The sequence below is a fragment of the Protopterus annectens genome, chromosome 1.part1 (genome assembly GCF_019279795.1).
Source record: "Protopterus annectens isolate FY-2018-M chromosome 1.part1, PAN1.0, whole genome shotgun sequence".
NCBI lineage: Eukaryota > Metazoa > Chordata > Ceratodontiformes > Protopteridae > Protopterus > Protopterus annectens.
This window is the reverse complement of record NC_056726.1, coordinates 782,112,820-782,137,708: the sequence shown is the minus strand read 5'-3', so window position 1 is coordinate 782,137,708 and position 24,889 is coordinate 782,112,820. Positions and strand designations below refer to the sequence as shown.

General features: G+C 38.0%; 1 protein-coding gene across 1 annotated transcript in view; it reads right to left on the bottom strand.

The window, feature by feature from the left end:
* Positions 1-1,832: 1,832 nt before the first annotated feature.
* NOL6 (nucleolar protein 6) overlaps positions 1,833-24,889 on the bottom strand; it is a 1,772,660-nt gene continuing 1,749,603 nt past the window's right edge. The window contains exon 26 of the mRNA XM_044078098.1: positions 1,833-2,111. Within this exon, the coding sequence (XP_043934033.1) occupies positions 1,962-2,111 (150 nt within the window). The 3' untranslated portion in view covers positions 1,833-1,961. The remainder of the gene's footprint in view (positions 2,112-24,889) is intronic.

The following is a 24,889-nucleotide window of genomic DNA, read 5'->3' as shown; positions in this document are numbered from 1 at the left end:
GAATATTGACTTCAACCGGTGACTACAGTCACTTAAACTAACACAAAGAAGCAGAAGAACTTAAAACAATAAAACACTAAAGAATAAGGGGAACCTCATGTTACAGAAGTAATGCAAAAATATAGGAAAAGAAAAATACCAAACTTAAAACATTAAATTAAAAAAAAACAGTCATAAAAAGAAACCTACAATCAATTAAAAGGTTCTAAAAGCAAAAATATCTCAACCTAAAACAAGAAAAAACCACTTATTGAGAACTAAAAGAACCAAATCCAGTGCTGCAACAAGGCAAACAAAAAAGGAGGTAGAGCAGTAGAATATAGGCATTATGGGTGAGGAGAGGAGCTGAGAGCTTGGATAACTAGTTGAAAGGTAAGTTACCAAGATCGGATCCATCGGAGTATCCCATCTTTTCCCACCATATAAATTGGGCACCATATCTTTGGCTATACGAAATGTCACCACATCTGTAATTTCTTTCCATCTGTGTCCCTTTCCTATCATATGGTATGCAACATGAAAAAGACGCTGCTACTGTTACCTGCTCTTTAGCAGGCTTTTGGAGGCTGCTGCTAGCTTGCGCATCTTGCAGGGCAACACACTCCTCTCACTCAGCTGTGTGCCTCTGTCGTAGATGCCGAAATAAGTTTGTTGTGCTGCCAACTTTAGTAGCTACAGACTTGAAACAAACTTTACAGCAGACAGTGGTTTGTTCGATGTCGGACTTAGCATAACTAAACCATTTCCAGATGATGGAGGAGATGCTGCCAGTTTTTGTGATGAGCTCCTGATTTGTTGGCACATGTGCCACTATCTTGTTAAATATTTGCTGGCCTTTGAAGGGGTGAGACGACTTGACAGACAGCAGTCCAGGATACTGTAATTTTAAGGAGGTCACTAAGTTTTAAAAATGTGCATAAAAATATTTGGGAACATCGTGGGCTCAGTGGTAACTAGGCTAAAATGAACGTGAAATGCAATTTCCAGTTTACACATTGCCCTAAACCAAATATTCAAATTATTCGATAAAATCGATTCATCACCCAGCCCTAATGGCAAGAGCAGTTGACTCCTTTATGCCAACAATGTGCTAACAACCAAGGGTAGGTGGCATCAGTGAATCTATATTATAAGTTTGAAGAGTCTTTTCATTGAACACTCAAAATGCTGACACGTAAACAGAGAAATCTGGAAACCGTGAGCACCCACTTCCTCGAATTTGTTCCCTGTGAAAAAATTCACTTGGCCGTTATTGGGAATTGCCCTTTTCTCCAAAGTAGAGCGATCTCGGAGTTGATATATTTAGTTGGGTGGGGGGGGTATGGGGGTTTAAAAGTTTGTTTATATGTTTGAGGTCCAACCAAATTTTTTCCCTAGGAAAAAATTTGCGGAGGTGGTCGTTCGCAGTTTACAACTTTCGTTCTTTAGGTGTCAACATTTCCGTGTTCGAAGAAAAGACTCTTTGGGCTTATAATATCAGCTTAGTCACAGATAGATGGGTGCTCAGTTCAGAAAGCGGGGTCAGAGATCAAAATCAGTCTGTGACAGGGTTCCCTATCAGAACTACAACAGTGACACACAGGATGAACATCAAACAGATTTACACCATCTGTGGCTTAAGTACACACACACACACACACACACACACACACACACACACATACACAAATGCCTTAATTTCATGGGGGGAAAAAAACAGCCACAGAGGTCACTTATCTTACTTGCAATGTGAAGACATTCTGTACACAGCACACTCACATTCTTTATATTATCCTAAAAAGATAACTTGAGTTGGATTAAAGAAATAAAATAAGATGCACAGAAACAACAACTCTGTAAAATCACGAATGTGCTTTTTTATTGATGCTGATGCAGCATTTTAAGGTTCATAAAACTAAGAAGATGGTGAGACACGCACACTGCTTGTGCTACATGTAAGTCATTCATGTGTAAGACGGTTTTTAAATGTTCCATTTCTCAGTTCTGGCTTCCACTGATTTGACCAGACCATCTCCTAGGATTTCAAAATCTTCTATAATGGCTTCCACATTAGGAACCATAACAATGTCATTATTTCTACATTCCAGTGTTCTTCCATTTACTTGGGATGTCTGTAAAATAGCAAGAACAAAAATCTACTTTCAGACTCAACAAAATACTACATCTAACTTGCAAAACTAAATTTTAAACCGGTCTAGAATTTATTTTCACAAATGGATTACTATGTCAGCAAAAAATGGATAAAAACTTACCATAAAGTATATAAACAATAACTCCAGATCTTCATAAGCATCCCAGCCAACAAATCCCAATGAAAAAGGGGACATTCACTGGCCTCTTAAGCAACCACCTCAGTAGTGCCTCCAGTGAAGTAAATGATGGACTGCTGCAAAGAAAATGGGACCCAGAAAAGTTCCAATTCTTTGCTGCTAAATGCCACAATGAGGCAACCCAGTACTCTCTACACTATCAAACCTCTTTGCATCTTCTATCAGACAACTTGGAAGGAAAACTGCACCTACTGGCTGAGATGCTTCTATGGATCTCGAGTTACTGTACATAGTAACAGTTGATCATTTTAACAAAGAATCTCAGCCACTACTCCTTAATCATATTTGAACATTTCCACAACAGTTATAATATGGACGGAATATGACTACAAAATGAAGCCTTGCTGTAGCATGCAGTACTTTGGAAAGATTATTATGGCTTAGCCAAAGTTGTTGTAACATAAATGTTCTTCTGGAACACCAGCTAAAGACAAGTTGTATAAGTTGTATAAGCTGTGAAGCCTCTGGTACAGCATGGCTTTACAGTACCTGGGAATGTTTCCTCCCGATTTCAAATTGTCTTTTCTGTACATTAAAACTGAAAATATAGCCCTTGTATCTTTCTGTCAAAGATTTGCCCTGGTGACCTTTTCTGTGTATATGTGAGCAACTGAAAGCCTCAGACAAGACAGTCTTAAGAGCTCAGCTCTCAAGACTAAGGGTTTTGGTCAAAATCATTCAGAAAAGAATTGGCTTCAAAAAGCACGTTGTATTATGCAGGTATTCATATTATATTGCAAGCATGCCTCCATATGTAGTCTTTGCCACTGGTAACGTTTCAACTTAAATAGTTGGTTCCCTATCTCCTTCACAGTATCTCCTAACATCTCTAAGTCAGTACCTGTAGCGTCTGGATCAATCTCTCCTTCCAAAAACTGTATACAAAGCAAAGGAAATGTGTTTTCTAACAACAATTTTTTCCCCTAACATTGCTTTTTATAAATGCTTTGTAGATGACGTGTTTATGCTTTGGAGAGGGAGTGAAAGTGAATTTAATGAATTTCTTGAATACCTGCATAATACAATGTGCATTTTGAAGTTTATTAGTCATGTTTCAGCAACTAGTATAGAATATTTAGATATCAAATTAGAGAAGGATGAGTTAGATAGGGTAGTTACCAGTCGTTACAGGAAAAAAATGCCACAGAAATCATACTTTACATAGGAATAGTCTACACCCACCACACATATTTAGAAACAAGCTATGAGTATTTCTTGTTTGAATAACTCGGATAATAAATTTTTATCGGAAGTTGAAGGGATGAGGAATGAGCTAGTAGCTAGAGGATATAGGACTGAAGAGGTAGGGCAAGATATTAGTGAGGCCATGGTTTTAATAGAAGATAGACCCTCTTTGTACTTTTCTGATAGACACCATTATGAAAAAAAGATAATGCAGCCAATATGAGAGCACCTACTATTAATATTACCTATTCTAGTAACATTAAGACTGTATGTGATGCTATTAGAAATAACTGGCATGTTTTAACATCTGACAGAGAAGTTAATAATGTGATTGGGACTTGACCCATGTTCACTTTTAGAAATAAAAAATCATTAGAGAAATTATGTTAAAATAATTATAATAATGGGACTTCCACTGAACAGTCTGGTACGTTTCCTTGTAAAACATGTAATTTCTGCCATCTTACAGATTCTGATAATAGATTTATACATCCTATTACCAGTAAAGTTTATAAATTTAATATATATGCTACATGTACGACTAGAAATTTAGTATATCTAGCACAGTGCTTGCTATGTCAAAACTTTTATACAGGTAAAACAAATTGAACATTTCTAGAAAGGATAAGAAAACACATGAGAGATGCAAGAACTAACAACAATATTAATTCCCTGGCTAGACATGTTGCGGAAACTAATTCTGAACATATATTTAAATTCAAATTAATAGAAATATATAAAGATAATGGTATGCTTAGTAATATCTGCTATGAGACTGAACACAGGGAGTTATTTTTGATTCTACACTTACAAGCTAACAAGGAAGGAGGCCTGAATGATAACGTCTCTCTAAAACCTAAATTAAAGTAAAGGAGGGGTTAATTAGTTCTCTATATTGTAAATGCCATGTGATTTATTCTTGCTGTTTCATTGGCTAATGGATTTTATCTGTTCTGTAATTATTTAGATAGGTTTTAATCTTTTTCTATGGTCGGAAGAAGTAGATTTTTCTACGAAAGCGCTTACCCTGTATTTTTATTTTAATAAAATTTTGTCGACAGCCAATACTGCATCATTATTTTATTTTAGTTGTTGAAATAATTTATATTTAGATAGGGAATTTCCTAGTTTTTTTTTCAAACACCTTTATCGAATTATTACTTGTGACATATGCAAATTTACATTCATAGGAACATTCCTTGTTGATATTCATACAGTTGTTGTATACCATTTCTCTGTGGACCTTTAATGAATCTGATTAGGAGGGTTTACTTCTAAATTTCAAAACTTCATATTTCTTATGGTCTCAACTATAAGATCGAAGTTTTGAAACTTCGAATCATTTAAATGGAGATCACTGTACAGCGTGGAATGGTATATTTACCGTTTTCCTCACTGTAGTTCGATCTTGCAGTTGTTATATTTAATTAGTGGGGGTGTGGGGAGCACATCCCCCCATGTGGAAAATGCAGTGGGGGGGCTTGCCCCTCTGTAGAAAGGTTAAAAAAAAAAAAAAAAAAGGTTTTTATGTTTTTATTTTTTTCATTTACATTTTGAAGTTTCAAAACTTTGATCTTACCGTCTCTACCATAAGAAATTTGAAGTGTTGAAACTTTGAAATTTAGAAATAGACCCAATTACAAATATATATTGAGGCTGTCCTACAGCATTCTGTGAAATTACATATTTAAAATATGTACTGGAATACATTGGACAATACATAAATATAAAGTAAAAGCTAAACAGAACTAGGTCACTGATGCAACTTAGCAATGAAGAGAGGAATCTTTTTGCTAAATAATATGATACAATATTGAGCTGTACTAAAAATGTTTTAGGTACATAAGTGCTAACTGTTCTGAAGCACATCTAAAAGGTTGGATAGATAACACCTAAACTGTCAAATCACAGAAGTAATTGGGATGAAAATATAACATGCGGTAGGCAAGAATGTAGATTTCATTAGCACCATCAATTTTGGGTTGTATCAATAACATTAATTTATGTCAAATTATAAGAAAAAAAAATGAATTATACTAGCACGAAGTTCTCAAACAATGTTAACCTACATAATGCATTTTTTTCTTTTTCTGAACTGCTTCAAACAGAAACTGAATACACCTCAGCAAAGAGGATGAGAACATCAAGGTGAAAATTTTAACTACTTACTAAACTGACTGAAAATTAGAATATGAAAATGTTAGCTGCTTAGCAGAAGTTATGAGTAAATGACAGTAGACAATTTTTATATCATAGTGCCTTCTGTGCGGCGTCTGCATGTCCTCCCTGTGATCGCCTGGGTTTCCTCTGGGTGCTCTGGTTTCCTCCCACATCCCAAAGACATGCTGTAGGTGGATTGAACACTCTAAATTGGCCCTAGGTGTGAGTGCATGCGTGTGTGTGCCTTCTGTGGAAGGTTGGGCGCCGGGCTGGCAACTCAACACCGTAAAACTCCACTGCCAATAATAAGCAGACAGGTGATCCTCTGTGATGACCCCTAACCGGGAAAAAGCCAGAAGAAAAAGAAAAAGAATTTAAGTTAGTTCATTGCTTAGCTGAAGCTCAGCCTTTGTTTTTAATAATAAAATGAATTTCAAATTGTCAAAAATCTGCTATAATCTTTTACTAGGCATCAGACATGAGATACTCACCTTCAAAAAGTAAATAACATCCAAATATTGTAGAGCAATAGTTATATTCTAGGAATTTGTAGTTTCTGTGATCTGCAGAGAGGAAAACAGCTGTAGTACTTTTTAGGTACTATAGCACATAATAATAAAGGATTAATGGTTTATTTCAGAAGCTTTCCTAACCAAACTACTACTCGGGCACCTCCAGCTGTATTAATCTAGAAAAAGCCAGAATTCATAACTCAGATGCTTCATAGGAGAGTGTTTTGTGTACATGCACACTGCTACTTATCTGAGGTGCCTCACTGCTAAAAAGACATACAGTCAAGCATTGTCAGTAAATTATTGACATCCAGTGCATCGCCTCCACGTGTGAATTAGCACTGTTATATGATAGCTGTTTGTGAATGTTAGTCAAAATTTTAAATTACACATATGTATATAATTATTTTATTTTGGTTTTACAATTATATGTCACCAAAGACTGCATACTACTTTACTGCTTAATGGGAGGAATTATTAATTTACTTACTTGATTAAGCATTAATGAATGATGTGACTGATTATGGACTTATTATGTGAGGAGTAGGGATTTAATTATCTTTTATGGTATTATGAGTGCTAGTACAGTACAGCTGGCATTACAGCAAATGCTTTATCATCTTACAGACATCTTAATTAGCAAACTTTTTTAAATTCTAGAATGAGTTCTGGTATAGAAATTAACATTTTGGAGTAACAGCAAAATGGGGATCTACAAATGAATTTTAAAACTCATTATTTTACACCTAAAAAATTATATTCAGGGTTAAGCATTCATTCAATTTTGATTGGATTCTAAATCCCAAGAAATAATTTAAAATTATAAGGTAAAAATAACTGCTGTGGTATAGCATTTCTGGATATATTATAATAATTTCAGAATACAGAACAATCAACTTAAATAATCTAATTTTCACTTCTTCCTTCAAAACGCATTTAAATGTTGACCTCTCCATTTTTTCATTTCTCTATTCAATTTTAAACATAAAAAAGTTGGATAGTATCATAAAATTGACTATGGCAGCAGCCAACTTTAAGAATCTTAAATCTTTTTTTTATATTTGTATATTAATGTTATTAACAGTTTAATTAAGATTATATATAGTTTTACTTTATTACTGTATTCATTTGTATCTTAGAATTTTGGTTGGTTTATTACTACAGTAGAATATGAGTTATATACTTAAGCTTTTTTCTTGATTAGTACAGCAGGAGGTGGCTGAGAGATAATCTGATTAGGAAAACTTCGCAAATTACCCACTAATCCTTAGGATTCCAACAATGGTGTGAATTTAGTTTTCTGTTAATTGAAGAAAATATTGTTTATTATTTAGTCTTGAGTTTTAATAAGTGCAACACATTTTCCTTCTATGATCTTTATGACTTTATTCCAGGGTCACCTCTTTTTTTCCTTTTCCTATAATACTTGAAAACATTCATTGTATATTGTGACACTGTTTTGTTTTTTCTCCACAGGCTAAATGCTGTCAATTATGTTCCCATTAAGTTTCATAACCTGAACAGTGGCCATAAAAGAGGTAAGCTTTTAAATTTTGCAAAGGCAACACATCTACCAGTATTCTTTTCACACTACTTACCTTCAAGGATGAAGATATCAATAAACTAGGCTAACTTAGAGTTGAGATTTTATCTTTGTCCTCCTTCACGAAGGGCGTGGCTATTCTCTGGGAAAAGACTTTGGTGCCTGGAATTCTAGCCATATTTAATAACCCTATATTCCACTGAGGTTGAACTGGATGTTCCATAAAACCATCATCGTCGGTACAGTTAAGTGTGTGCCGAGTGGGCGCGCTCTCTCATTTGTTTCCATGATGTGGTATCCATGTATGTATAATTTTCTTTTCTTTGTTTTCCTCAGCTGCATGCCAAGTCATCACTCCCCCCTCAACCAAATTAACCACTTCCTCTTCACCAAGGCTGACAGTTAGCTGAGAGTGGACAACAATAAGGCAGTCATCAGGAGTGGTTCAAGAGTTTTCATCTATGGAACACTGTGTCCAAATAACTAGTTGGCTGTGTGAGAAAGGGAGCCTAGAATCTGCCACCCACTACGGGTATCCATCAAGCAGCCCTGCCTACAAATCTCGAAGCAAAGGAGGTGGTTTTTCCCAGTCTCCACCTGGGAAATTGCACCTACCATGTGTGCTGTCGAGTGTAAGCAGCCATCCCCACCACACCTAGTACAGGAGCTTGGAACAAACCCCCTTCACTCTTATCCCTCAATGCCTGGCTTCTCCACAGCTGGGGCTGACAACTGAATCTCAGTTGAATGGGTTGCAGTCAAGGTATACCAATGAACCAGGCTGAGTTATTATATACAAGTTGGAACTGTGTTTGAGAGGGGGCTGTTTTCTCAGACGGGTGTGGTGTGGGGGCTTCCTTTTTGTTTTTTCATTAACAGGAGTTACTTCTTATAGTTTTTATTTGGCTGCAACCTTATTCAGATGTAATGTGATGAGTCACAGTTGAAGTAATGACAACAATTACATGCTTACAACTGACAGTAAAGGAAGATAAGAATATATACTTTATCCATTGCACTGTTGATACCAGGTCTTGGAAGAAATGTCTTAACAAAAAAGATTACAGTGCAAACAGAAACAACTATAATCTCAACATCAGCAAAAATTTTAAAATCTTGACTCGGTTTAATCTTAAAAATGAGTTAACATACTTTAAAACAAATTCAATATAAACAATTTTTATGTAACCAGAAAAAAATGAAACATAATTAACATTTCTCCTAGTTTAATTTCCAAACCAGAAGCATTTAATATCTTCTCTTATTCAATTTCTGATCACAGTGCTCAGCTTTTTTTCACAATACATGACGGTAAATTCTCTCATGCTCACCTAAATTATAAGATGTTAGAGAAAAGTCCATAACTGAAGTTAATGTTTCCAACGGCACAAACACCTTTGCCCAACGGTTCTTGGAATTCATAAATTCCAAAGCCCTGGATCAACTAATCCTTAGTCCCACCAGGGGCTCCAATATCCTAGACCTGGTCATTAACAACATGGGAAATCAATGCCCCACACATATGGTCATCCCCTCGTTGGTCAGGTTTGACCATAAGCTAATCACCCTTGACATCCACATCCCACCTCACCCACCCAAGGAAACCTCCATAAAAAACTTCTCCAAAGCCAACTTCATGCTACTCAAGTCAGAAGTGACAAACTTCATGACACCCATGCAGACGGGAACTGAAAGTTCGACTGCTGAATCCTACACTAAGGCACTGTATGAGCACACACACTCGTGCATGAATCGTGCCATCCCCAACAGAACCAAGATGCTCTCCTCCGAAAAAAGGAAGCCAATCTGGTGGTCCCATGCCATAAACAAACTTTACAACAAAAGGAAGAAACTGTTGCAGAAAAGAGGAAAATCACAGAATGCAAAAAACTTCCTTACCAGCCTCAGTAAGCAGCTGAGATACCTCGTAAAACCCTCCAAAGCTATTTACAAAAATAAAATTGTCAAAGATTCCAAAGACAACCACAAGGCATTCTATAGTTATGTCAAGAATCTAAATGGCAATGCTCAGATCTGCTCTTAGCTACAACAGAATGGCATTAAATATACTGATCCCAAGGATATTGCCAATATCCTGGCAGATGGATTCAGTGCAAACTTCACCCCCCCTCTCACCCACTAAATGGCCCATCTCAATACCGAAGAATTGTCAGATTCCGGTAATAATGGTCATACAGGTAAAAAACGCACTCTCCAAAGCTAAGCATACAGCATCCATGGGATCAGACGACATCCCAGGCTGTGTACTACATGAAATACAAAATGAACTGGCAACTCACCTAAGTGTCATGTTTAATCATTGCCTCACCTCAGGCTTCATGCCCATTGAATGGCACACAGCTACAATTATCCCACTCCACAAGGGGGGATCCACCTTCGATCCCGGGAACTACCACCCCATCAGTCTGAATAGCTTGATCTGCAAGGCCATGGAACGTATTATCATGGAACTTATAAACAAAGACATTGGCAATCTTCAAACACTGGACCCCACGCAGTTTGGGTTCGTGAAAGGCCAATCTTTTCTCCTGAACCTGACTGACTTCTTCGAATCAGTCTCCAGAGCCGTGGACAAGGGTAAGGTGGTCTGCACAGCCTATCTGGACCTCGCCAAGGCCTTCGACACCACCCCCCACTCTGGCATCATAGATAAACTTACTAAGCTGGGCATTAATCCCTACGTCACTCGATGGGTTGCCAACTGGTTTACTGACATAACCCACACTGTAAAAGTAGCCGACTCTAAATCCAGCTCCAGACAAGTGGAGTACCTCAGGGTTCAGTCCTGGGACCGCTCTTGTTTGGCATCTACTTCTCTGAAGTACAGGCCAACACTAAGGGACTCTGGCTAACAAAGTTCGCAGATGACTGCAAACTGGGAGCCATTACTGAATCCCCAAATGATGTGGATATTCTACAAATGTGCCTTACAGAAACAGATGCTTGGTGCAAGAGCCATGGGCTCAAGCTCAGTGCCAAGAAATGTATAGTTATCCCCTTTGGGAAAAAAAATGTACCCGCGAATTACCACAAGTGGCAGTATACTAAACACCAAAAGTGTGATAAGAGACTTAGGGACACAGGTGGACAGTGGTCTCACCTTCGATAACCACATCGCCACAACAGTCAGAAAATCCTTCTATGTTAAAGAATACAACGCCTCATTTGGTATGTACCGCTCAACATATCTGCAGCAATTGGAAAGGCCGCAGAAATACCTCACTAAAAGAATCACAGGCCTAAAGCAGATGCCTTATGCTGACCGTCTAAAAAAACTCCACCTATACTCTGTCGCATATCGCATACAAGGCCATGTGAAACCCAGAGCTGTTGGACATGCAACACTTTAAGAAATACCAATTCTTCAGAGACACATGCACCAGGGATCTAAACCTTGTCATCACAATGAAAAAAACATGCTGGAGGGATAGGTTCCTGACCCAGAGACTCCCCAGACTCCGGAATATACTGCCCATACATGGCGAGCAGAGCGCCTCTTAGGCCCTCTTCAAAAGGAACCTTGATGATTGGATGGGAGATAAGAAATTCACCCCGGGGATCATGTCAGTCGCCCTGCTAAACAGGAATCCAGGGAAGTAAATACTGTGGGAAGAAATAGCCAGGGAATTGTTATGGCTAGGCTTGTATAGGCCCTAGGGCCGATAGCCTAGTACCAACTTATGAACCATTGTTTACAGAAAAATACAGGTCGATATTCCAGGGTTTATGGGACACTCTGAAAGGTTATATATTTGGTACAATTTTGCTTGATGTTGAAATAAGATTAAAGATTAGGACAATCAGCTAACAAAAATTCAAGAAAATTTACATATACCGAAACTAAAAGAACAAAATGGTAAATCAGCACATTTATATTTAATAAAACTTTTAGTAAAGTCTTTAATGTAAAGGTATTAACAGATTTTAAATCATAAAACTGTCACAGCCCTTGAGACAATTAAAATTAGAAGCTATTCTCATTCCTCAGTATTCACAAAGACTTGCCAGACTATCCAAAAATCTCAAGTAATCAAGACATGAAAATTCCAATAACATAATTGAAACAGGTTTACAGAATATTTAAAGCAACTTTAAACTATAGTTCAGTAATATTTCTAACATTAATCCATACAATGCTACTATGCAAAAAATTAAATAACTTTATTAATAAAATATTACCAAGACTTTGCAGAATAACATTAGAAATTTAATTAAGGACACTGGAATTAAAAGATCAAATCAAAACCATGAACAATAGTAAAGCCCCAAGAAGGGATAGACTTCTTGCATAACTTTATAAGCAATTCCCTCAATAATAATTATTTTACAAGTAGTTTTTGGTAACATAACAAAAAAGTAATATCATCATATTGGAAACATTCTGTAACAGTCCCTATTTTGAAATAGGATAAAAACCTTAAACCTCAAGTCTTACAAATCTGTTTCCCTGCATAATATTGATCACAAAACATTTATATTTATTGGAATTAAAATAATAAACAAAAGATGTGTACTCACCATTAAGGACACACATGGAAAAGCAAGTGTGTTTTTGTTAACAGTAGGACTCGTGCCATCAGCCCTTAGAACAGCTCGTCATCTGACATTTTACCAAGCAAATAAGTCTCTCCCCCCAATACATCAGCTGCAATACAAACTTCTAAATCAAGTCAATGAAGAGGAGGGCAGGTATTTTAACAAGGACAGACCTGTTTATCTACATCTATTATCAATGTAAACTCAGACCTCTTCCATCCTCATTAACAGCAGGACACAGCTCCCAGCTAATCTTTCTGAGCCATGTCTCCGCCATGGCACCTTACCTCTAATTATTATGGTCTAATGAAAGACCTAGACCTAGATATTGCCTCTAGAATACAGTGTTTTGCAAAGGTATTCAATGAAGTCCACACAGATGCTGCAATAGGCTACATTTTAAGGACTGATAGGATATCACTGCTCTAGAGAAATGTGGCCTAGGATCAGAGGACAAAGGCTTATTGACGTTTTAATAGCAAAAATTTAAAGCAGTCAGTCAACCACTTAGCTTAGGTCACCCTGGATACTTCACATCCAAGATTTGTTTTTAAATTATATAAACAGCTGAGGTTCTTAAAGATTTTGTTGTATTTACGGAGAATTTTAGTTGTCTAAATATAATCCATGTAATGCAAAAGGTATTTTCTGTTACAGAAGATTTGTAAATGTGCAGACTGAAATTAGTTTCAGTAGCTTTCTTAGGCATGAAGAAAAGACTGGTATGTGTGGAAATGCTATCTTTGTGAAAGGCCTTGTAAGAAGGGTGATAATGGCATGGCCTCCAAATTCTTACAGCTGAAGTGATGTCCACAGGAATAACAGTTTTGCAGGATAAAGACTTCAGTTCTACCAAAGATACTAACACAAAACACTGACTGAATGAACTGCACCATAAAACACAGGGACTGTGCAAATAATAGATTCTTGGAGTAGCTGAGAAGGATTGGAAACATGATCCAAAAAGCATTATAGAAAATGATGAAATTTATATCACATGGGATCGTGCATTACCAACAGTTCAAAAAATGGTTGCGAGAAAACCAGATATAGTAGACCATGAAAAGAAGGCAAAAGTAGCACTGATCATTGAAATTGCTACAGCCAGTGATTACAGTGTCTTGTATACAGGGAGAGACAAAGTCATAAAACACAGGATTTACAGGCAGAAACAAGGGCAATGTGGAAGAAGGATACCCAGACAGTTGCAATAGTAGTAGGAGCAATGGGTCTCATAAAAATGGAATTTCCAGTCTTATTTAGATATGTTACCGATACATGTAAATATTTACTAACTGCAGGAGTGATCAATTCTGGGCACAGTGTGAGTGCGGCGAAGAAGCACTTTAGCTAATAACAACGATTGAAACAATACTAATTTCACGAACTTTAATCATACTTTGCCTTAGGAATGGGGTCCATTCCCATCATGGTATCAGAAACCCAAAAGACTTGGAGAAATTGAACCATGAAAGAGCTGGGCACTAGATGTTAGGGGGAGACAGCTCATGAAAACAGGTCCAATAGGCAAGAAGCAGCCAGCAGTCAGACCTGAGCCTGATTCCACCCCAAAAATGAAGAAAGGGGTTTTGAATTCAAGGTTAGTGGGACCTTTGGACTAGGGCTTTGAGCTATGAGAGGGTCTGGAGATCTTCTCCTTGATCTTTCCTTACAGGAGTCCCTATCCTTATCCTTGTCCCTGCATTTATTTCTTTTGGACTTGTCAGATGACTTCTTAGAGACAAAGGTAACCCTGCAAAAGAAGGATTTGTCCAAATGATCAACACTCAGGCAATATACACCTTATGTGGATATTGTGGTGATGTTTTGTAGCTGCAGGCCAAGTACTTCTTGAAACACAAAGCCTTGTCTGTCATATGTTTACTGATAAGTACTAGGGCTAGGTTCCATGCGACACATTTTAAGCCTAGCCAATTTCCCTTTTTGTGCTTGAATTAAGCTATCTCTTTTGATTAGAGGTTGACCTTACCCATCCTACTGTCAATAATTATATATTACCCCAATAAGAATAAATGGGAAGATACCATAGATAATTTGAGAGAACCCATGCTGCTGCTGCTGCCCATTAGTAGTACAAGACGCAATCATGGGGTATATTTTGTGTTTCCCATCCACAGATTTTAAGTTGCACTTGAATATGGACAGGGATGAACTTTGTTTTATGTAGATGGGGAGTCTGTTCCAGAACAGAGGTATCTCTGTGAGATATTATTGTCCCTCCAAACAGTTCTGTTGATGTTGCTGAAGAGTTTTAGATCTGTAGACAAAGTATTTTTGATGCCATTTGACTTGCTGATGTGTAGTAAATCCATCAGTATTGTGTCGAAGGATGCCTTGAATGCCAAACACAAGTAATCTCTTAGCAATCTGTAGGTTAACAAATATAGCGACAGACTCTGAGTCGGTCCATGTAGGACATGTTGTTTTGGCTTTGCATCCTTTTAGTACGGTATCTCTGATGGTGTTCCAGTAGTTGCATGTGTCTCGACAGATGCATGCCAAGGGGGACATTATATTCAATGACTGGCCTAATGAGGGCTGAGTAAAGGGGGACAATTAGATCCCTAGATCTAGACAAAATCCCTTTGTTTATAATACAGAAGAATTTTCTTACAATAGTGGACACACTGGTCAAAAGTTAAGTCAATGTCCATAGGTTCCCCAAACAACTGGGTCTTAGGGGCAATGAGGTAGTTCACTTTGGTAGATGACTTCCCAAAGCATACAATAATGCATTTCTTGGCATTCAGTTTCAGTCTATGATTTTGGTACCAGTTATTTACTTACTTGGAAGAAACCTTCCTGTAGGATGGTCAAGTCATTTGGGGATTCAACGATTACTCCCGGCTTGCAGTCATGTGCAAACTAAGTCAGCCAGAACCCTCTGGTATCAGCTTTTACTTCAGAAAATGATATGCCAAATGGAAGATGTCCCAGCACAAAATCCTGGGGGACTTCACTGGTGACTTGTCTCTTTGTGGAGGTAACTTCCCTATTTTAATTTTTTGCATCCTATCTGTGAGCCAGTTGGCAATCCAGCTGGTGACACAGGGATTTATTTCCAATTTATTTAGTTTTTGTACTATGCTGAGTGGGGAATTGTGCCAAAAGCTTTGGCCAGATCAGCAGGTCAAGGTATGCCATGTGTACCACTTTGCCTTCATCCATTGCTTTGGTGACCTTTTCAAAAATCCCACCAGGATGAATAAGCATGACTTACAGTTGTCGAATCCAAACTGAGAAAGGTCCTGAGTTTGAAGTTTCCCTACATCCTAACTGGTTATTTCCATGATACGTCTTTCTATGGCTTTGCATATGTGGCTGGTCAGACTTACGGGTCTGTAACTGCCTGGGTCTGTGGAAGGTCCTCCCTTGTGCTAGGGAATGACTGTAACTGTTCTCCATTCACTTGGTACAAAACATGTATGGAAGTTGAGGCTAAACAGTGTTGTTAGTGGTGTTGCTAAATCATGCTATTTAAGTTGCATCCAGGTGAGCCAATTTAGGTGTACGTTGAAGAACAGATGGAGCAAAGACAGGGGTAAAGTAACAACTACATTTATCAGCCAATAGGTTTGCTATATCTTCAGCCTCAGTGAGGGTAACACCATTCAAAATCAGCTCAGCACATTGCTGTGTTGTGCTTTTGAGATTACAACCATAACTAAAAATGCCTTGTGATTGTCTTTGGCTTGGGTGGCTATTTTAGCCACAAACTTGGCTTTGGTGGATTTTAAGTTCCTGCGTTGATTGTTTATTCCAGTTACAAGGGCACTAACATTCTGGGAATGGTCTAAGGGTAATCATGAAACTGTCCTGAAAAAGGAGAGAAAAAGTATAGTTGTGTACACTTACCATAAATGCAGATGTTCAAGTGTATTCACTGTTGCAGTCATTACATTTGGGTAATCTGCTGGCAGGTTGCCCTCAGTCGGCCTGATTAACAAAGTCTTCGTTCGGTCCTATGTCGGTTGCTGTCCCTTCTTCCATGACGTCTGGTCATCATGGGTATAAAACATGCAGCCAACACCATTACATCAGTTTTTCATGCCCCAGATGTCAGGTGCCCCCAAATGGGGAGCCAAATATTTAAGTAATTAAAAACACAAAAATATAACTCCAAACAAAAGCAAATACACCGAAAAGGCTTTTAAGCATAGTAAAGGAAAGAAAAGGCATAGTAAAGGAAAGAAAAGGCATAGTAAGAGAAAAAACAGGGGGGGTTGGAAGGAGGGTAACCAGGACTGCAACAGTGAATACACTCGAACATCTACATTTATGGTAAGTGTACACAACTGTACTATGTTCTTCGTGTTTCACTGTTGCAGTCATTACATTTGGGTAGATTCCCAAAGCTATGGTTGGGAGGATGGATTTATACAGCATTAGGACCAGCTATAAGGCCCTGCAGGACAGCAGAGACAAAGCTAGCTATGGATTTAAAGAAGAAAGGTAAATGGTAATGTTTGGTGAACGTATGTATTGAGCTCCAGGTAGCAGCTTCTAGAATGTCTCCAATAGGAACACCTCTGAGAAAGGCTGTAGAAGTAGATGCAGCCCTGGTGGAATGAGATATGATCCCCTGGGCGATAGTTTTACCCATGGTACATATAGCAGAAACGAATACAATGGCTTATCCATTTGGAAATAGTCTGCTTTGAAATAGCCTTTCCCTCTGCCCCTGCAGCAAATGCCACCAGTAGTTCAGATTTTCTTTGAGATTTTGTCCTGTTTAATTAAAATCTAAGTTGTCTGTGTACATTCAATGAATGAAGAATCCGTCCCCCCTTGTTCTGTGGATTGGGAAAGAAAGTTGGCAAATGAATGGTCTGATTAAGAGCCACACTAGATACCACCTTAGGCATGAAGGCTGGATTGGTCCTGAGAGACACCCTGTCCCCATGAAAAATAATGAAAGGCTCCACTGCCATAAGAGCCTGTAATTCAGAAATCCTTCTAGCTGAAGTGACTGCTAAAAGGAAAGCTGTTTTCCAGGAAAGAAATTTTAAGTCTGCAGTAGCAGCTGGCTCGAAAAGAGGGAGAGTGAGTTTTTCCAATACAAAATTGAGGTCCCAGGCAGGGGGTGGAGCTCTCCTGGGTGGTCTTATGTTTTTGGCCCCTCTGAGATACTGCTTTAGTAGAGGATGATAGAAGAGGGGGGGGTTGTGTTGTAATGAGCTGAAATGGCTGAGGAATGGATTTTTATGGAAGAAAAGGACAGGCCCTTGTGAAGCATCTCAGTTAAATATTGAAAAATCTCAGGAATATCGGGCACTGTTGTGCTTATCCCTTGTGATTGATTTCCATTTGTCAGCATAAGATTTTCTAGTACTAGGCCTTCTTGCCTCCAAAATGACATCCATCACAGGTTTGTTGAGGGATGCCAAGGGTGAATTTAGGTGAGTAGCCACACTGCAAAATTCAAAGTTTGGAGTTGAGTGTGCAGAATTTGGTTGTTCTGCTGAGACAGTAAGTAAGGTGTCTGAGGCAGGTGCCACGGTGGAAGGTGTGACACATTGCGCAGGAGTGGGTACCAGTGTTGGCGAGGTCAGTCTGGAGCAATCAAAATCATTTTTGCCTTGTCTTGTTTGACTTTTAGTAGAACTTTTTATAGCAGAGGGGGAAAGTCATAGACTGATAGGTTTTTCCAGCAGAATGACACAGCACCCACTTTCCAGGCTTTTTTGTGATATGTCCTTGTGCAGAATTTGTTCAACTGATAGTTCCGGGGTGAGGCAAAAAGATCTATGCCTGGACTCCCCCATTTGTGTGTCAACATGATGAAAATCTGTGGTTCCGTTTCCATTCATGTGGGTCCATGAGATTTTTGCTTAGTTCGTCTGCCAGAGCATTCAACTTTCCTGACAGGAATTGAGCTTGTAGTTGAGCTTGTAGTTGAATTTGATAGGTCAAGGCTGTGTTCCACAATGCCATGGCTAGTCTGCAAAGGGGGTAGGAGTGTGTACCCCCCCACTTGTTTATGTACCACATAACTGTGATGTTGTCTGTCTTTATCATTAATTGTCCTGGATGAAGGTAGTCCTTGAAGGCTGTCAGTGCAGTCTGTACAGCTAGCATCTCCTTCTGATTGATATGAAGGTGCATTTGAATTGGTGCTCCATTTGCCCTGAATGCACTTCCCTGCCAGATGAGCCCCCCCAAGCATAGTCTGATGCATCTGTAGTTAGGGTTTGGGCGGCAGGGGGTGGAGTGAATGGCAATCCCTTGTTTTGGTGGCAGGCCTCTGCCCACCATAGGAACTCTAGTTGCAGGCAAGATATGATAGGAATCATTGCTTCCAGACTGTGACAACGTTGACTCCATAATCTCCAAGTACCACTGAAGTTTCCTCATATGCAGTCTTGCATATGAAATTAAAAGAATGCAGGAGTCCATGAACCCCAAGGCTTGCAGAATTTGTCTTGCAGATAGCAGGATTTTTGTGGCCACCTGTTTGAAGTAAGTCACCAAATGAATTTGCTTTTCTGGCATAAGGTAAGCCATCTGGGCAGTTGTATTCAAACCAAAAAGAATCACTGTTCCAATGTTCACCAAAACACCAAAAATACAGAACAGATGGAAGAGGCACAAATCTGTAATCCACACAAATTCCTTTATTAAAGCGACTCTTCAGTCCAATAAAACGCAGAAACAATAAGTTTGACTATACAGTCCACTAACGCGATTACACCAGCACTGCGTTTTCGTTTAAACCACTTCATCAGATGGAGACAAATACATACCTACACAAAAAACATTCCTTATATATTCATCAAAATAATTAAAATAATAAACAATTAGTTAATTAAAGGGAACAAGGTACTTAAACATTTAAAGGGGTAACACTTAAAATGCATACAACACATACATTAAAATATATTATAATGAATTCCCCCCACACTGACCTGATAAATTAATGGATTAATAAATTAATATTATTATCAAAATTTAATAAATACTTTATAACTTAATCTAATAAAACAAACTAAATTCTTTAATACAACCAGCAAAAGCATTACAGCTACACATTTAAAATAAGATAAATATAGAAAAAAATATAAAATAACAACACTTAAAGCTTAGCTGATCTCAGCTTGAGTACAGGTGCTAAAGAGATGGCATCATTTAGACCTGGAGGTTTATTCGCCTCCAAGGAAAGCTGCCACAACAGCTCTTTATACTCAATCGAAGTTTCCCATAGCCCACCTCTTACATCCTTTTCCACTACTTCCAACACTAAGAAGCTAAATTTATCTTCCTTGCAAATTAATACATGTCGGTATAAAGCATTATTAGTACATTTTGTTTTTATCTCATAATAATGCTCATAAATTCTATTTTTTAACTTTCTTTCTGATTTCCCTATGTAAAATGCATCACAATGATCACACAAACCTAAATAAACTATCCCAGAGGGGTGACAGTTCGCAAAATATTTGCTTTGGATAAGTCTGTCCCTGCTCTCTCAAAAAATTGTTTGCTTAGTACAAATAAAAGGGCATTGGGAACACCTTCCACATTTAAAGGTTCCTAGTTTCCCTTCCTTAACTTTTTTCATACCATATTTACCCACCAGAATAGTCTTTAAGCTTTTGTCCCTTCTATATGTACATTTCAAAGGTTCTTCAAAGATGCATTTCAAATCCGAAATCTGACCAAACCTACACCATTCTTCCTCCAAAATCTTCCTAATTCTAGGTGCACTACCATTATAATCAACTACAAAATTGCCTGTACCCTCACTGTTGAGCTTTGTAGATTTTCTCTCATTCAAGACAAAATTTGAACCAAAAATGGGTTTAAATTTGTCATATCTACCTTCCTTAACTTCTCTTTCTATAGGCTCAATAAGATCTTTAGGGTAGCCTCGATCCATAAACATATTGTGCAAAATCTTATATTCATCCTCAAAATCACTCTCCCTTGATGTCATACGGCTACCCCTCACATATTGTCCCTTAACAATACCTTTTTTCTGATGGTAAGGGTGAGCACTATTAAAAGCCAAATAAGAATTCGAAAATGTTGGCTTTCTAAAAAATCTTAGAATAAAAACAACCCTCACTTTTGCCTAGAGTAATATACAAATAATTTAAAAATTCTTTATCCTTATTATAAGTAAATTTTAAAAAATCAGTGGACTCAGAAATAGTTAAAAAATTCTAAAAATTCATCATTCGTGCCCACCCATAAAAAGCACATATCATCCAAAAAATGTTTGTAAAATTTCCAATTATGGGCATATTTTGAATTAATAATAAATTTTTCTTCGCAAGCTGTTAAAATAATATTAACATATGTGGGGGCACATCTTGCACCCATCCCTACTCCCTGAATCTGCTTAAAAAATTCTCCCTCATAATGAATAAAGTTGTTGTTTAAAACTAATTCCATAAAAACTAGGATCAAATAAAATTCATTATTATTAAATTTACCATAATTTATCAGGGCTTCTTCAAACCACATCATCCCCTCATTATGGGGTATAGATGAAAAAAGGTCCACTATATCAATAGTTATAAAAGTAATATTGTCATCATACAAATCCTGAGTTATACTACACAAAAGGTCCCAAGAGTCTTTAACTGTCTCCTGGCCTCCCATAGATAAAGACTTTAGCTTTACATCCAACCATCTCGCCAGTGGTGCAGTAACTGAGCCCTCCGAAGCAACAATAGGTCTCAAAGGGGGGTCTTCCAAGTCTTTATGTACTTTTGGTATCCCAAAAATAGAGGGGACCTTAGGTTTCTCAACGTGAAGATATTTAAAAGTTTCAACATCAATAGAGCGTTCCATAAGCAAGTCATTTAAAACCACATATATTTTTTTATTACCTATATTAATCTCATTTAAAGAGGCTCTGACATATTTGTCTAAATCATCTAAAATTTCCATAATCTTAGCTTCATATACAATATTATCCATAATAACAGAACCTCCACCTTTATCTAGTTTCATAACTCTCACTGTAGTGCCCTCCCTGAATTCCTTTAATAACCCATATTCTTCCTTAGTAAGGTTATATGTAATGTTGTTCCTTGGGAGCTCAGCTCTAAGTCTACTCTCCATTAAGGCCTCAACATTTCTTAATTGTAGGTGTAAAGGTGGGTTGAACAAATTTTTCCTTTTCAAAACCTAACATTTCTCCCCAGTACTAGCATGTCCCTGAAAAAAACAGTTCTAAATTTTTCTTTCTTAAAAATAACTTGAGGTCAAGTCAACACCTTACTAATATCCACCTTCGTGTTAGGAACAAATTTAAGACCTTTTGATACTAAGGAAAAATGTGCTTTATTTGATTCATATTTAATATAATCGCAAATAGTATAACCCTGATATTTATTGATACAGCCTTGGGAAAAAATAAAATCTGTGTTGATACTATTGCTAAACATATGCTCTTCTATCAATTCCACTGCTGAAATCTCTTGTTGCTGTTGTTGTAGTTGTTGTTCTACCTGCCCCTTGCCCCTATATAACCCCCCATACTGGTAGATTTTTTGCTGGTAATTTCTTATTCTCTCTGATCTCCTTAAAGGGGGGTATTCATCCAAATTATTCAGATCACCTACTTCATATCTTCTCCATTTGATACAAAGTGCTCATTCCCTCTCCTATCCGTACCAAAATCATTATGGTTTCTGTACGAAAAATATCTTGGTTTGGGATAACACACTTTGTCCTTATATTCTTTAATGTCTCTATCTAACTTCCTACTTTTCCTAATATATGCTTTATTAATATTATCAATTTTCTGCAACATATCGTAATACTGTCTCTGCCCTTCCTCTACTGAAAATAACAAATCTTCTGTAATTTTCTGGTTAATACCTTCAATTTTACTAGATAGAGTTTTCATTTCCCTTTCATTTTCTCTAATAATGGCTTTTAATATTTCAAACCCACAATTATCAAAAATTTCTAACAATTCATGGTGAAAAATACTTCCTTCCTTCACTTTATTAGGATATTTCACCACCCTCAAGCCTTTAGGCACAATTTTTAAACGTAAACATTCCCTCAGGTATGCATTCTCCATATCATAATTTTTGTATTGAAAAAAAACATCATTTAACAATTTTATATTATAGTCAAACTTCATTTCATAATCTCCCTCATGCTGTGAGGGTAATTTAAAGTTCTCAAAACAATACTGCTTTTGAAAAAAACTTTTAAAATCAATTTTGCGACTCTCACCAGTCTCTGTGTCCATTACTATTATTTGTCCTTTCGTTGTTAGAGCCAGCACCCACAACGTTTTCTGACCTAAAAAATGTTGGTACATCCAAACTGATATCACCATTAGTAACGATTGCATGAGATTTCTGTGTTCTGTTACGCCCATAAGCGAAAGAAAAGTACAGTTTTGTACCTACCATAAATGTAGATGTTCGAAGATCCACATTGCTGCAGTCCTAACACTTGGGTAGTCCGCTGTCCCAGTCGGCCCGAATACCAAAGTATATGGCTGACGTCGGTCAAGGCGCATTAGTCTGACGTCAGGACGTCAGGGTACAAATGCGCATGACCGACGTCATATCCTCAGTCTTTTCTTGCCCCAGATGTCAGAAGACCCTAAAAAGATAAGGCTAAAACCAAAAAACACCACACACTCCTGCACCAAATATATATACAATATATACAAATTTACAAGAGTATAACCCCACCCACACAACCACCCCTAAACACAGAGGGAAGGAGGGAGGGTAATTGGACTGCAGCAATGTGGATCTTGAACATCTACATTTATGGTAGGTACAAAACTGTACTATGTTCTTCATACCACATTGCTGCAGTCCTAACACTTGGGTAGAATCCCAAAGCAGAGGTAAGGGAGGCTGGCAAATCATAAGGAAGCAGGAGCTGACAACATGCCCTGCAAAATAGCCATGGCAAAACCAGCCCTAGATTTAGAGTAGAGAGGAAGGTGGTAATGCTTAGAGAAAGTATGCACTGAACTCCAAGTAGCTGCCTCCAAAATATCCTTAGTTGCCACCCCCCTTAGAAATGCTGTTGAAGTGGCAGTAGCCCTAGTGGAATGAGGCCTAATCCCAGCTGGAATCTCCTTGCCATGATGGGAATAACAAAATGCAATGCAAAACCCAATCCACTTAGAAATAGTTTGTTTTGACACAGGCTTGCCCTGAGAACTCAAAGCAAAAGAAACAAAACTGCTGAGACTGCCTAAAATCCTTAGTCCTGCTTAAATAATAACGCAACTGCCTGTGTACATCTAAAGTGTGCAAAATCTTTTCTCTCTTATTTTGGGGATCTGCATAAAAAGTAGGCAAATGAATAGTTTGGTTTAAAGCCACACTAGAAACCACTTTAGGCATAAAGGAAGGATTAGTACGTAAAGATACCCTATCCTTATGAAAAATCAGGAAAGGCTCAACCGTCATAAGGGCCTGCAATTCAGACACCCTTCTTGCAGAGGTAATGGCTAACAAAAAAGCAGTCTTCCATGACAAATATTTCAATTCAGCAGTAGCTGCAGGCTCAAAAGGTTGTAGAGTGAGTTTCTCCAACACAAAATTGAGGTCCCAAGCAGGAGTAGGAGCTCTACGTGGGGGTCTTATATTCTTTGCCCCTCTAAGAAATTGCTTGAACAAAGGATGAGAAAACAATGGTGGGTCACAATCATAGTGAGCTGAAATTGCTGCAGCATGAATCTTAATGGAAGAGAAAGACAGACCTTTGTCCAATAACTCAGTAAGATATTGAAGAGCCACACTCAAATTTGGCTCAGAAACATCCAAATCCTTAGCTGCACACCAAAATAAAAATCTCTTCCATTTTCCTGCGTACACTTTCCTTGTACTAGGTCTTCTGGCTTCCATAATCACATTCAAAACTTGTTGAGGAAGCTGAGACCTGCTATGGTTCAAAACAGAATATGCCAGGCTGTTAGATGAAGAGAGTGAAGCTTGACATTGAGTAGATGCCCGTCCTTCTGAGACAATAGGTGTGGAATCAAAGGTAAGGGCCATGGAGGCTTCCTTACCAGACTCCTCAGCAATGGGTACCAGTGCTGCCGAGGCCAATCTGGAGCTATTAAAATCATCCTTGGCTTGTCTTGTCTGACCTTTAGGAGTACCTTTGGGAGGAGAGGCAGAGGTGGAAAGGCATACACATGAAGATTTTTCCAACTAAAAGAAAGAGCATCCACTTTCCAGGCTGTGTGATGAAACCTTTTCGTGCAAAACTTTGGCAGCTGGTGGTTTAGTGGAGAAGCGAACAGATCTATGTCTGGAGTTCCCCATGACACTGTCAATGTCTGAAATACATGAAGATCCAGTTTCCACTCGTGGGGATCCATGATTTGCCTGCTTAACACATCTGCTAAGGAGTTCTGTGCTCCTGGCAGAAACCTTGCTTGAAGATTCAGCTGCAAGCTTAACGCAGTCTCCCACAAAATCATTGCTTGCCTGCATAGAGGATAAGAATGTGTTCCCCCTTGTTTGTTGATGTACCACATGACAGTTGTGTTGTCTGTTAGAATCAACACCTGCCCTGGAAGAAGTAAATCCTTGAAAGCCAGTAATGCAAACTGGACTGCTAACATCTCCTTCATGTTGATA